At 27.8% G+C, this 14587-nt stretch overlaps 1 protein-coding gene across 1 annotated transcript; it reads right to left on the minus strand.

The window, feature by feature from the left end:
* Positions 1-6700: 6700 nt before the first annotated feature.
* LOC130798300 (uncharacterized protein At5g01610-like) lies at positions 6701-8910 on the minus strand. The gene is made up of 2 exons (XM_057661231.1): positions 8155-8910; positions 6701-7311 (listed from the first exon to the last, which is right to left on the minus strand). The coding sequence occupies exons 1-2, from the start codon at positions 8641-8643 to the stop codon at positions 7246-7248; spliced, it is 555 nt and encodes a 184-aa protein (XP_057517214.1). The 5' UTR covers positions 8644-8910; the 3' UTR covers positions 6701-7245.
* Between the last annotated feature and the right edge of the window lie 5677 nt (positions 8911-14587).

Genomic DNA, 14587 nt, shown 5'->3' on the forward strand with positions numbered 1-14587 from the left:
TTATTTTGTTTCCTATTATTTAGATTTAGGTTAATATTTTGTTTTCTTATTTTTAGTCCTAATCTCATGTATAAATAGAGGTGTTCCTCTCATTGATAAATTAATACAAACCAAGTATTTAAAACTCAAATCAGTCTTATTTTCGTATTATAATTTTCTACGGTACTAACTTAGTTAATAGAAACCCATGATCTTTTTCAAGTCCAAGATTGTTGAGCATTCCCCTAAAAAGCCTATTTGCTTGTGCCACTAACAAGACGAATTCACCTAAACAGTCCTAATAATGAAGAAATTGTTAATAATGATTGATGTACGTTAGACTTGATTTGGTTAGGAAAGTTGTTGAAATTTCACCTTTATTAATTAATTGCCTAATTGTCAAATATAATTAAACCTAACATTTGAAAAATAAAAGTTCGTACTCTTTGATCATCTTCTTAATTTTATTGATGTTTGCAGTTAATGTCATCGTGTAATGTATGGACAAAGAGAGAGTAGAATAACTCCTAAATTAAAGGCTAAAAAGTATGGGAGGAGTCATGGGTTATTCCGTAGATTCAAAGTTTTTTATTTACACTTGTAATAAGGATTTGAATCTCACCGGTTATCCTAATAATAAATTCTAATTCTTCATTTTGTGTATGGATTCTTTAGTCGTAGGTAAAAGTGCAAGTATCAAAAATTCATAATAACCCTATATAGTGTTTATTAAACATACAAATTAGCCTCATAAAATAAGACGTGAATCTATGCATATAAAGTAAATTGTATTTGTCTAAAACAAAATACTTATGTTAAATATCATTAGGATACAAACGAAATATAAAAATATACATATTCTATTTTATTTTTTTATTAAAATATTACTATAAGTACAATAAATTTATAAAGACAAAGGAAATTCTTATAAATATTTAATGTCATCTAAACTGACGATAATATATATATATATATATATATATATATATATATATATATATATATATATATATATATATATATTTTGTTGATGATGTCCATGACAGCATGATAAAAATAAGAAAGGATTATATATAAGGTTATGTGATATAACTAAGAGTATTTGATTAGAGATAAATATTTGATTAATATGACATTAGGTAAACTTTATACATACACTAGATATCTACCGTATATTATATACGTATAATTCAAGCAGTTGATAAATTACAACAAACTAAACTTTTAATTTTAATTGTTTTTGGTTGAAAAATGATCACAGCCACATAAAAATGTCCAGATCAAAAGCTAAAGATCTTGACTTCACCAACCTCTATACATACACTAATAAGGCATAATAAAACTAAAGTGAAGACTTTTTTGCTTAACCAAATAGAATTAAACTAATCCAAATTTATTCAATAGTCTCAACTAATCAAATGTTAAATAAAAAAAAATAATTTTAATAAACTGATAGTATTCGAAGTTTGAGTCAAAGTTAGAGTCATCAACCCAATATCCCGCACAAGTTAGAGTACGGGAGGAAAAAAGAATAGCAGGTAGATCATACATACACCCCTGTAGTGAAAAATGCACACACTTAACTATAATTGACCTAGTGAATTGCATAACATTCCTATATAGTAAAATTTGTGGGACTATTTGTTTCAAATATAAGTTAAGGAGTGAATAAATACACACAATATGTCAAGAATATATAAATTAAATGATTTACAAATAATAAAAATTGGAGGAGTTTGCATTTGCAACATATAGTTCTTGTCTTGTAGGGAAAAAACATTCACAGCCCATGTGACTTGCATAATTCCCATTATATGGCCCTATCATCGAAGCTGTATTTTAGATCCTGTCCCCAAAGAAAATAAAAACAATAATTTTATGTATATTTTTAGTTCAAAAATAATCTAATCATAAACAAAATATATGTATTTACGAATTGGCCATTGTCAACAAAGCTGTATCCTAGATCTTGTCCCCCAAGAAGATAAATAATTCACAATATGATTTTTTTTGGTTTCTAGTCTAATTTTAAAATTTGTTCTTTTAAAATAATAATGTAAACAAGGTAATAGAAATCATCATAAAACAACTATTTTTAACAGGCACATAGTATTTGATTTTTCCATTTACAATTGAATTTCATATGGAACATGTGAGATCATCGTTAAAAATTAAAAGTATTTTTTTTATTCTTTAAAATTTGTCACACTTTTTTAGTTTATTCTTCTTATGTCGTTGTATTTATTAATAAAATTTTCCCTCACTGTCTTTAGTTCTCAACATATATGTTTTTCTCAATGTTTTAACATCATCTACGTAATTTAAATATATATATATTGTTATCTTAATCTTAGTTATTAAAAAAATAGAAAATGTCTAATTTAAAGAATAAATAAAAATAAAATATATATTATAAATTGTTATTTTTTTCTAAAAATTGTTTAATTGCCCGTGCAATGCATGTTTGTGTTAGTTCAATGGTTTAACATTTTAATTTTGTTTCAATCACTAAGCAAGTGCGAAATAAAAAGAAAATAACAACATAATTGACTAATACATATATGAATCTTGAGTAAACATAATGAGCAATTATATGCACATATTCAATATCAAATGCATTGCACTAAATTTTATTTTTCTAACTCAATATTGCATGTATGATACGTTTAGCTTTGTGTACATTTAGTTATGTATCGAGCGCATTACATTATATTAATCATCTAACCACCTAGCTCCTTAGGTGTCTATTTTATGATTACACATGGCAATTTAATAAAATATTATATTTTTCTATTATCATGTGTCATTATAAAATATTTACATTTATTAATTGATTGGATGCAAAAACAAATATTCATTTATTTAAGAAAATTATATAAATATTTCTTAAATTTTTTAAAATCTTATTTAGGTTTACAGAATTAATGTTATAAAATCTTTTAAACACATACTCAAATTTAGCATCATGTTAATATAGGAAAATAAAGTGCCAAGTGAAAATTCTAACCTATTAAATAAATCCATTTGGCAATGTTTTTTAAGAGTTTGATATTTGTCATTTTCCAACTCTTTCGCTATATTGTATGATTGGATGCATAAAAAAATCTTTATATATTTAAGAAAAGTATATATATTAATATTTCTTAATCTTTTTAAATTCTTATTTAGGTTTAAAGAATTAATGTTATAAAATCTTTTAAATAAATATCAAAATTTAGCATCATGTTAATTTAAGAAAATAAAGTGCCAAGTAATCAATTATAACCTATTAAATACATCCATTTGGCAAAGTCTTTAAGAGTTTGTCATTTGTCATTTTCCAACTCTTTTATTATATTGTATGATTGGATGCATAAAAAATATTTATTTATTTAAGAAAAGTATATAAATATTTCTTAATCTTAAAATTTTATTTAGGTTTAAAGAATTAATGTTATAAGATCTTTTAAATACATACCCAAATTTAGAATCATGTTAATTTAGGAAAATAAAGTGCCAAGTAATCAATTCTAACTTATCAAATAAATCTATTTGGCAAAGTCTTTAAGAGTTTGTCATTTATAATTTTTGAACTCTTTTATTATATTGTACAATGTATCAAACATAAAAATACAAAGATATTGGAGTTGTTTAGTAAAATAGTTTTTCCGTTTGTTTCTATGGTTGCCCTTGTGGCTTTTAATTTGTCTTATTTGTTGGTTAAAAGATAATAAAAAATAAGAATACTACAAGATAAATGACTTTTCAGCTAGCTCAAATAATGACTTTTAAACAAAAATGAAAAAACTAATTTGATGAGGTTTTTGATACATGTGTTTTGCTTGTATGTTCAACTTTTTCTCCAACAAACAGTAAGATCACCATCATTAATTATATCAAAAATTTTAATAATTAAATAATTAACTTAACCAATTAGCTCAGAAGTCAATAAAAACAAACAATACTTTTGAGTTTTGAGTAGTCAAATGAAACATCTAAAAATACCAATCACCAAAGATTATTTATTTCTTCCGTTCTGAAATGTTTGTTATATTACGATTATGGCTATTATTAATCGTTCAAGTTGTGGCTAATGAGTAAAAAATAATATAATCAAGTGAAATCTTATTTGAATTGTCTAATTGAATATTTTTATAATGTTAATTTTTTATAATTTGGGGAAAAATATTTGTTAGTGTGCATAGTTTTGCGGTAGGAGTAGCAGTACTAGATAAGAAGACAGTAATTCAAAGCAAATTCAAAGTGAAATATAGTGATCTTCCCACAAGTTGAGAAATCATGAGCAAAGGTCTCAAGGACCAGAGAGATAGAGAGAGAGAGAGAGAGAGAGAGAGCCACTAAGACTAATCAGTAAAAAGTAAGCAGTTGACTGCTTCTCTTTCTCTTTCTTTACTCTGTGCTTATCATGTGAGCAAGATAAGCACTAACTTATATCCAGCCATTTTTTCACAACTCCACATTTGCTTTTACCAAGTTTTTTCATATACCTACATTTTCTGAATTACACTTTTAAATCATGACATAAGATTTAACAAATTCGTTCACTCATTTCAATTCCTTTTTTTTAATTTTACCTGTTCTGATGTTAGGTAAAAAAAAATTTAATAAATAAGAATACAATAGAGACAAAGTTACTAATAGACGAAGTATCTAATACTCAATTCATTTCAAGTTATTGTCTCATTTTTTTATTTATTTTTTTTATTTATTTTATAGATGAAAAAAGTGTAAATATTGCGAAACAACTATAAAAGATAATATATGCAAGTATTATGTAACGGATAAGTATTTAATAATTTCATGTTTCACAACCAGTTGAATAATGTTATCTTAGAGGATCAGAGAAAGTATATTTATATTATTAGTCCTAGTACATCACCCTTTTATCAAGTAGTAATTTTGTCTCAAATTAACCAAGCTTGTAGGTTTTATTCTCTTTTTGCGTATATTTATCTTTTAAGTCAACTCACGATCAAGAATCTTTACGAATAACATAATACTTTGAAGCAGGGTAAAAAAAGTAGTCCATTTTCCTACATGTGGTAACATAGGGTTCAAATTAGATGATATTACCTCCCCTCCTGATTACTTGTAACTATTGTGAAATGCTTTGTAGGAAAAGGTTATTATGATTCTAAGTATAATACAACAAAGGCAAAACTAAAATATAAACTTCTCTATATGGCTATAACTATCATAACTTAGTATCACTTTTCATTATAGTTTATCTTATTAATTTTGCATTATTTATTTGGCAACAGTCTCACTTTTTTTTTTTTTAATCCACAACTTAATTTCTCTTTTAATCTTAATGTAAACTCATTTCTATTATTCACTTATTTTTTGTCTTATTCTCCAACTTAATTACCTGTCTACTAAAATGCGTCTATATTATATTAATGTGTGCAATATGAGAGTGAAGGGAGAATATTACTAGTACTTTTGCTCTTTAATAGATTGGTGTCCGCCATATAAACTGAAAAATCAATTCTAATGATTGTCTTGATGAATATTCTCCATTCATATCATTTTCCATTCTTATTTTTCAAGCCATTACTTCTTCCTCCCCCTATATTAACTCCCCAAGTTCAAACTTTCCATCCTCTTTACTAATTCACTAATATACCGTCTTTTCTAATATATAAACCATCTTAAACGACTCTTTTTATCTTCTTTTTAATAATTGTGACTCCTAAACTCATTCTTATATCTTCGTTTCAAACTATTCACTCAATTTATATTTGATCCTCCATCAAAACATTAGCATTTTCGCTACTCTCATGTTCAAATTACTATAATTACTTCTAAAACAAAATAATATAACATTCTGACCCATATAATAACGTCGGTCTAATGATCGTCCAATAAAATTTATATTTGAGCCTTGAAAACACATCTTGATCTCATTATATTTTAGTAGTCACCATCCATTTTTAATTACTCAACTATTTTAAATTATGAACCCAAATTATTGAAAAACATTTACCTAAAATAATTCCTTTCTCTTTCAACTTTAGTATCTCTACTTATCTCATGACTGCCGAGTACAAATATCCACCGAACGTATAATGAGAAACTAGGGGCTGAATATGATACCGTGTGAAATTCACTACGTATAGGTGAGAACAATACAGGTAAGACATACTTATTCATGAATGAATGAGGCTAATGAGCCTACTAAGTGGGTCACACCAACAAAACAACAAAATATTCAAGCTTATCAATTTGATTTGTTTTTCTCAGAAATTTCGTGATAACTCTTCAATAATCTAAAATCAAGCACAATCTTAGCAATCAGAAACTTAACAGAGAAAACTCCAATTAAATTCAGGTCATACATAAGCGGATTTAGAGACAATATGACGTAAAATAAATTATGTTACATTCAATTTAAATCTGATTAAAAATATCTGAAAGTACACTGCTTTTTTAAATTTGTAATAAGTAATAACAAAGAAAATGCTTTCGACTGATAACCGCAACTTCATACAAATATAAAATGCATGATGGAGTGTATATATAACATTGTTGAGATTAGAACTGTGGGACGAAACTTTTAGTTGAGCTCAATACTGAACTACTCTTATTGCAGTACTACATTATAATACGTGATCAAAAACTAAAAATATATGGTTGAAACATTGATTAGCACAAGTAACAAAAATGAGTATTATACACTAATAGTAACAATAATTGTACACATGAAAGATTATACAACATATACAAAGAACATCAAAGAGCTTGTTTCTTATTGATATGGAATCAAAATGAATAGAATTGCACAAGAATGATCTACATACTTATTCATTTACTTCATTATTATAACTACTATAAAGATGATTATGATTCATGTATAAACTTTATTTTCTCAAGAACTAAATATTGACACTACAATGAGGAGACTTAGAATGAACATCTGCTCAATGAGCTTAAGAATTTGTAAACATACAGATCAATCTTTGGCAAGACGATTGAGCGAACCGCAACTAACATTTTGCTCTTCTCATTCCGTTGTTGCGATTTCGAGGTCTCCTTGATTGATTTCTTCCCCATATTTACTCGATAATCAAAAATTCTTCAAACGGCCAAAATTGATTTAGACAAAGAAGATTAAGAACTAGTTCGCCAACACTCTGTCGTTGAATATACAGAAAACTGCAAGCAAAGGACACTGGATCATAGACACACATCTATTAACCGAAAATCCTTCTAATTAAGACCCAGTCACACTTGATTGAATTTGTTCCACAAACTTATGGAAAAAATCTACATAACTTCTTCTGCAATATTCTTCCACCAATTCAAGCTATACCGTAGAATTCCTTCCAATTTCTGTAAATAACATAGAAATTTCATTAATGTATGTATTATTGACAACTATATGTGATCCGCTACATAAATTAAAACAAATCAGCGTAAAATATAGTAATTGTTAGCAAAGATGATGGAGTACAAATAAATTACCAGTAAAAGTAAAAAAAAAATTGCGTACATGTTAACAACTTGAAAGGTCCATGCCACTAACATTTATACTTAACTCCTATTTTGGTAACATTCATAGTCAATGAAATCCCTAAAAAAACATGTTCTACTTTACTTTTGTAATATTTAGTCATGTTTGCAAGTTGACAACTAGATTAACTTCACTTAAAGCACAAAGTTGTCCACTTTTTCTTGCTCCTTCAACCAAAAACATCAAAATGCTTCACACTTTTCCCCCAAAAATTGACAAGAAAACCCACATGGACAACATGCTTTTACCAAGTCCACCATTAATGATCTTCGATTGTTTGTTTATTGATATTAAATAATGATAAAAGAAATAATTTCGACCAATAGACCAATTAAAAAAAAAATTAATTTAAGGTTAGCCAAACAGTTACACTTATATTGTGTTAATTACACAATTTAATATTTATAATATTTTTAATCAAATTACTCATTATGTAAGTAGCAAACTCATTAGAACGAGAAAATACAAATGCAAACAATAATCACAAATTCTTAAACGATCAGATTTCAGAGTGAAATCATCTCTATTAGGCTAAACCACGTATATTAAGTGCATTAAAGTGATCAATTAAAAAAATAAGCTAATTAATTATATGGGTCCATATAAACGGTCTCAACCAAGACCACCCGAATAAAAATAATTCATAGAAAAAAAAATCATACTTTAGCAAGAACATTGGCAATGATAGGTGAAGGTTTCAAAACTTCAAGAGGATGAGTAGCAGCAACACAATCTCTCGGTGTTTCAAATAAAGAAACAGAGAATTGTTTATAAACAACACCCACATCAAAATAAATAACACCAGAACTTGGTATGTCGACCCGAATTTCTTTAACCGGAAACCATAAAAACAGATCTTGAGCAGAAATACCCGACAAATTTCCGATCTGCCCAAAACTAAGCTGCCCAGAAACATTCTTTTCATAGTGTATTTCACTCTCAAATTTAGCATCACAAGCTTGATCTAAATAAACCTCAAAATTCCCATCATCATCAACTGTATAATTTGTAACCCCTTTTGGGAAAAGCCCAGAAGGTAATCCTTTGGATTCTAATACTTGGTATATTGATTTTGAACCAGTTTCTGCTTTTACTATGATGGTTATAAAAAACCATACTATAAAATAATAATAATATTGTTTGATTGACATATTTTTTATGAATTTTTTATATTGATTTCATATAAAAAAAGGGTTTTTGGTTTTAGGGTTTAAGGAATTTTTTTTTAGTGATAGAAAGGAACAGAGGAATGGATTGGGGAAAATGGGGGAAAGAAAAACAGGGGAAGATGAAGAGAGAAGAAGAGGGGGAGGAGAGAGAAAGGGGGGAGTGCCAGCAAGAATACAGAGAGGATATAGAGAATGATCAATTATTGGTGGTGATTGTGGGGCCCTTTTATAATATGTTCAATTCTCTGCTTCGCGTTCCAGAGTATCTACCGTGCTAGCCTACTGATTTTTGACATGTGTCTATGTGTATCTATGATGTGTACATGAATTGGGCTTGACAATTTGGATAAAAAATTACAAATTGTTAAATTAGTTCAATCTATATTTAGCGTGTTAAAGTGATTACTTAGATAATTTTAAAAAAAAGTAATTAATTAGATAAACGACCAATAGTAAAAACAAATTTTAATAAAGACTTCTTAAATAATTTGTATATACAGTTGACTTTATAGCTAATAAAAAATTAATGCTATTAACTGATCAAATAACTGAAGTGAATGAGTGATGAGTCAATAAATAACTAATAGTGAAACACGTTAATTAGTAAAATGTATGGGTCAAATTTGAGTTATTGGACCAAGAAGTATGAGTTATGTGGATGTCATTGGGTTTAAAGTAGTAATGGATGAAGTTGGAGTAAGGTGAAATTATAGGCATTAAATATATTGTTTTGGAAACAATTTTGTTGCCATGTGAGAATGAATGGTGTGACTATAAAAGAATAAAACAGTTGGAAAGATTTTTGGTTTTCTTTGGAATGAGTGAGAATAGAGAAATTACAGGTTTTATTTTCGGTGTTGACAGATGGATTAATGGCATAATTATAGTATTAGACTTAATTGCCATTTTGTTTCCTTGTTTTTGTCACTAATGTAGATTATATACTCATTAATTAAAGGGTTTGCTAATAAATTCTCTAAACGTAATTCTCACTTAGAATATTTCACTTTAAGAAAAGAGAAATTTAATTTAGATTTTTGAGACATACTTCTACTTTAAAGATAAAATATATATGTGTGAAATCCTATTAGATTCGTCTTGATGTATACTTTTTTATTATGTATTTTTTATAAATTTTTATTATATATATTTAAAAATATTAAAATATATAATTGAAAACTGTGCAAAAAATAAATAGGAAAAATCAAAAAGAACGAAAAGAGGAGGGAGTATAAATCATTGTCAAATAACATTAATATTTTAAAAATTATTTTAAATTTTTAATTATGTTAGCACTGTAGCATAAAATTTTAAATTTATATCAAATTACATTTACTTCATATTTATTCTTTAAATGTCCTCTACAAGCATGTATTTGTTAGCTTTTGTCTTTTGTTTTTGTAGTCTTTAATTCAACAAATTAGTTTTTCTTGGAATTTTCTTTTTAACACTTTTAACAAACTAATATTTTATGACCTCATATTAACATTAATATTTTACGACTAATTAAAGGATTATTTTACATAGTAACATCAACCTATGATGAGAAGGGAGTGATTTACACTTTTTTTTCTCAAAATTCACACATTAAAATTAAAATTTTCATTTAGTCAACCTAAAAAGACAAAAATACAGTAATATAGAGATTTTAAACTTCTAATTCGATATTAATTAACAAAAATTAAGTGTATTTTTGTTCTTTTCGGCTATGATATGAATAAATTAAAACCTTGATGCTACCTTGTGAAATTTTAGAAAAAGATAGTTATTCACTCACTTTTTTATTATTTTTTTACCAGCATATTAAATAGAGTATCTTTGATTAAAACATCCGAATTTGGTAACTAATAGAAGTATATGTGAATGGCATATTGCCACCCTGTTTGCTTGAACAATTTCCCTGTATAAACAAATACTATATTTATATAATTATTATATATGATGAATATAATAGATTTGATGGTATTATTCTCCATTATTTAATTTAATCTTAACTAATATTGAAGAATCTTATTAGCAGCCTCTTGTGCCAATAATTGTGGGGTAGCTTAATTTGACAAGATTTACTTCTAATTTTAGAGTTTAATTTAAGAGAATCCAATTTATCATCTCATCCAAATACTTTTAATTGAAATTATATGAAAATAACTATTTTGGCCATTAATACCAATTAAGCTGTTATTTTGCGTAACACGCTCAGCTTAATTAATAGGGATTCATTTGTTTTATTTCTTATAAATGGAGATACTTGTAAATTTAGTGCTTCATTTGTAGTCCATGGCTTTCTCTCCCTCAAATTTTCTACTTAAAAAATCTTATTTAGCTTCTTCAATATTTATTTTACTATGTTAAGTTAGTCACTTTATAAAATGCCATGAGCGCTCGTCTTTTAATAAATAAAGCATCCACATGTTGAGTAAAAGGTTTGAGATTCAATTCTTACTGGACGCAAGTATCAGTTGGGGGATTTTTTAGCTGCGCAAATTCTCTTTACTTCCTCTTTGAGGAGAACATGTATGACTTGTCCGCATCTTTCAGGAAAAAAAAATACCCACTCGTACACTATCAGGATATTAGAAATATCTTTTACCTTTACGGCTTTACCTTAACCTTTAGTCACTTTATAAAATAATTCAATAATTTGCCTCTTAATAAATTATATTTCCTCTGGTGTGGGGAGAGGCATATATGACTTAAAGGGAGTAAACGAGCGTGAAAATAGTGATAATTTTGTCTTGACATGAAAATGTATTCTTATAAACATGCAATTTGACAACACTCAATTATTGCTTTAAAATTAGTTGGCTAATTTGTTTTCACTTTTCTTTACTCTAAAATGATTTGTCAAATGTTGCCAACAAGCAATCTACCTATTGGAATTAAGATGTAGGAGTTGGTTCAACTACTGAAATTGTCAACTCTGTTTGATAATAACATAAAATTCTTTAAATTAATCCCAAAAAGAGCTAGTAGTATATATATGATTGTTACCTATAGTGCAAATGTACATAGGACCTTGTGTGTGAATTAGAAATGATTATAAAGAGCTCCTTATGTTTGTTATAGATTTTTTAGAGTCGTCTCAATAAATGAGTTAAAGTATTGAGCATTTTTGAACATATTTGATTGTACAGGGTTCTGAAAAATTTAGAGCTTTAATGTTAAATTATATTGTATATCTTAAGTGTTTAAAGATACAACGTTATTAGAAAAAGAACATAATTTTTTATATTAATTTTTAAAATTGCACAAAACCTTCAAAGAATTTAACATTTTACATTAGTTATTATTTAGTATAAAAAAAAATTAACTCATTCCATTTATTTGCATTAACCAATATCCTGGTTTTTATTTTGCTCATTTTCTAAGAATAACTAGAAAAGAGAGAACTCACGTTATGGTTTCCCTTACCATATTAATATCAAACAACTAATAAGTTTAACACTTACTAATACCAGTTTCTTTACTTAACCCTTTACATTTAATTTCTTTTTATCCTACATACCAAACGCCCCCTGAGTGGTTAATTACCTAATATAATACCTCATTTCTTAACATGTATCATTGATGAAAATGATGCAATTGCAAAGGGATTTGGGGTTGCATGATTATGAAGCTTCGAAAGAAGCAAAGAGGGGGCCAACAATAAGGTTCTCAAATGAACATGATGGGCGCTTGAACGAGCACTTGCAGGCAAACTCTAGTAATACTTAGATTTGTTCTGCTCAAACGAATATAATATGCGCTCGTTCGAGCAGGTATTATCTAGTAGCTATAGTACAATTAGTTATCCTAATCTCACTCATAAACTTATTGTTTCTCTTCTTCTATTAACATTAAACTAACATATGTTAATCATTTATTTTTTTTAATCTTAATCTTAATTTCCTAAATTATTAAAATATTCCATTTTGCTAGTTTGTAGGAATAATTAATAGAGCCATATGATATGAGTAGCCGTGTAGTCGTGATCTGATGAACATGCATCACGTGCTCAATAGGTCGCACCGAAATCGTGAAAAGTAAAAATGTTGAGAGAAAACCATTAATAGACGAGGAGATAGACATAGTGTGGCGGCCCACTATGCGGCGTTATAGCTGCCCTCCAAAGAATTTCGTCCATCAGACTTAGAATTTGCAAGGCCCATGTGAAGATAACTGCTCACAGGCCCACAATGCTTTCCTAAGCAACCAATCATGAGTTGCCTACTCCAATAGAGATGACGACCTCAAAATAAAGAGTTTATATGCAAATTATTGTATTAATTAGGCTATTTAGTCTATGAATAAAGAACGTCTTAGAGTGAGACTGTCTTACACAAGATTTATGACCAATTATAACTTATACCAAACATGGTAACCATTTAACTAACCATGAAAATCGTGTCTTGCCAAGACATCTACATTTCCTCATATGAATATATTGTGTTAAGTCATATCGTAAATATGTCATGTCATGTCATGTCGTGTTATTTTCAGTCACCAAAAATGAGATCCAATCATGAAACTTAATTTATCGTGTTGTGTTGACCATATCGTGCCTATAGTGTAATGGCCAAATCATACCATGCCAAGTTTTGTTGTGCCTTAAGTAAATCGTGCCTAGGCAGACTGCGTGCAAGCTCAATCCTCTTCCAAATCTTTATATTTAACATATGAATGACACAATACTACACTCATAGCTTTAGCAAATTGCTGGTGGGTCGTGCCTTGGCTAATTACGTCCCAGCTCGTTTCTCTTCGATCTTTATATTTAATATGTGAAAGACATAATATTGCACCTATAGGTTATAGCAAGTTGTTTGATTTACCTCGGCAATTGCGTGCCAAATTCAACCAATTTTCATTTTTATATTTAACATGTGAATGACATAATACTATATTTATAGGCTATAACAACTGGTTTAAGATATTTATTGATCTATATCCTTCTGATTATATTGCAAATGCTCTTGAGTCTTGACTATTACCTCCGTCTCAATTAGTAGTTTCACTTTGATCAAATTAATAATCATATAAATAAACAAGTAGAACAATAACTAAGATTAGGGAGTATTATTTTATATGTTGGTTTGATTTTGGAGAGTATAGGATAAAAATTTAAATTGTGCGCCCAAATGGTATGAAGAATAAAAATTTAAAATAATTTATTAAATTATATTCACTTTTTATTTAAAATTGCAGATGATATTTGCCATTAAATGTCAATCAAACAGAACCTATTTATCATCACTAATATGAATAAGGTTGCGTACATCCATTTACGAGACTCCGTACTAGTGAATGCCACCTAATGACATTGTATAATAAAGTGTTATTATATGAAGAGAAAAATTAGACGTGTTGATCAAAATTAATGAATGCTATGGATATATTTTCAAAATGAAAAAAGTGGCAAATATAAAAACAGAGAAATTAATTAATATAAAGGAAGATTTAAGTGAGTATGGCTTGAGTTAGAGGAGATATAAGTCGAATATAACCTATTAATAAACTCTAGTAAATTGAATTATTTAATTTTATACGTTATTTTTAATGCTAAAACTAACATTTAAACACTCATTTTTTTATTATGGCTCCTTGTATGAATATATCTCATCATGAAACTGTCTAATAGTCGCTCAAAATTATTAGCGCTAAAGTTTATTAGTGATTTTACAACTTTTCCTTCAGCTTCCACTAAATAGTAATCTTCAACAGCGCGTCTTGTATGAGATCGTCTCACCATAAGTCATGTCCATACAAACAATCCAATTAATGTCTTTCTTTAAAAAATAAATAAATAAAATTTGTAGAGCTAAATAAGCCGTTTTACGAAAAGACCTATCTTAATAAAAAAATTCTCCAAGTCTCTAAGCATCTCACTATGAAGCAAAGTAATGGCTTGGCTTGATTGGGCCCGAAACAACCAGTTTTTCAGACTTGG

This window comes from Amaranthus tricolor, chromosome 13, assembly GCF_026212465.1.
Source record: "Amaranthus tricolor cultivar Red isolate AtriRed21 chromosome 13, ASM2621246v1, whole genome shotgun sequence".
NCBI classification, from domain to species: domain Eukaryota; kingdom Viridiplantae; phylum Streptophyta; class Magnoliopsida; order Caryophyllales; family Amaranthaceae; genus Amaranthus; species Amaranthus tricolor.

What these genes read in the sequence shown, in the direction of transcription:
- LOC130798300 (XM_057661231.1), bottom strand. Translation starts at nt 8,643, where the DNA reads ATGTCAATCAAACAATATTATTATTATTTTATAGTATGGTTTTTTATA. An exon ending in TTGCCAATGTTCTTGCTAAA is followed by an intron (nt 7,312 to 8,154) that starts GTATGATTTTTT and finishes TGTTATTTACAG; the next exon opens with AAATTGGAAGGAATTCTACG.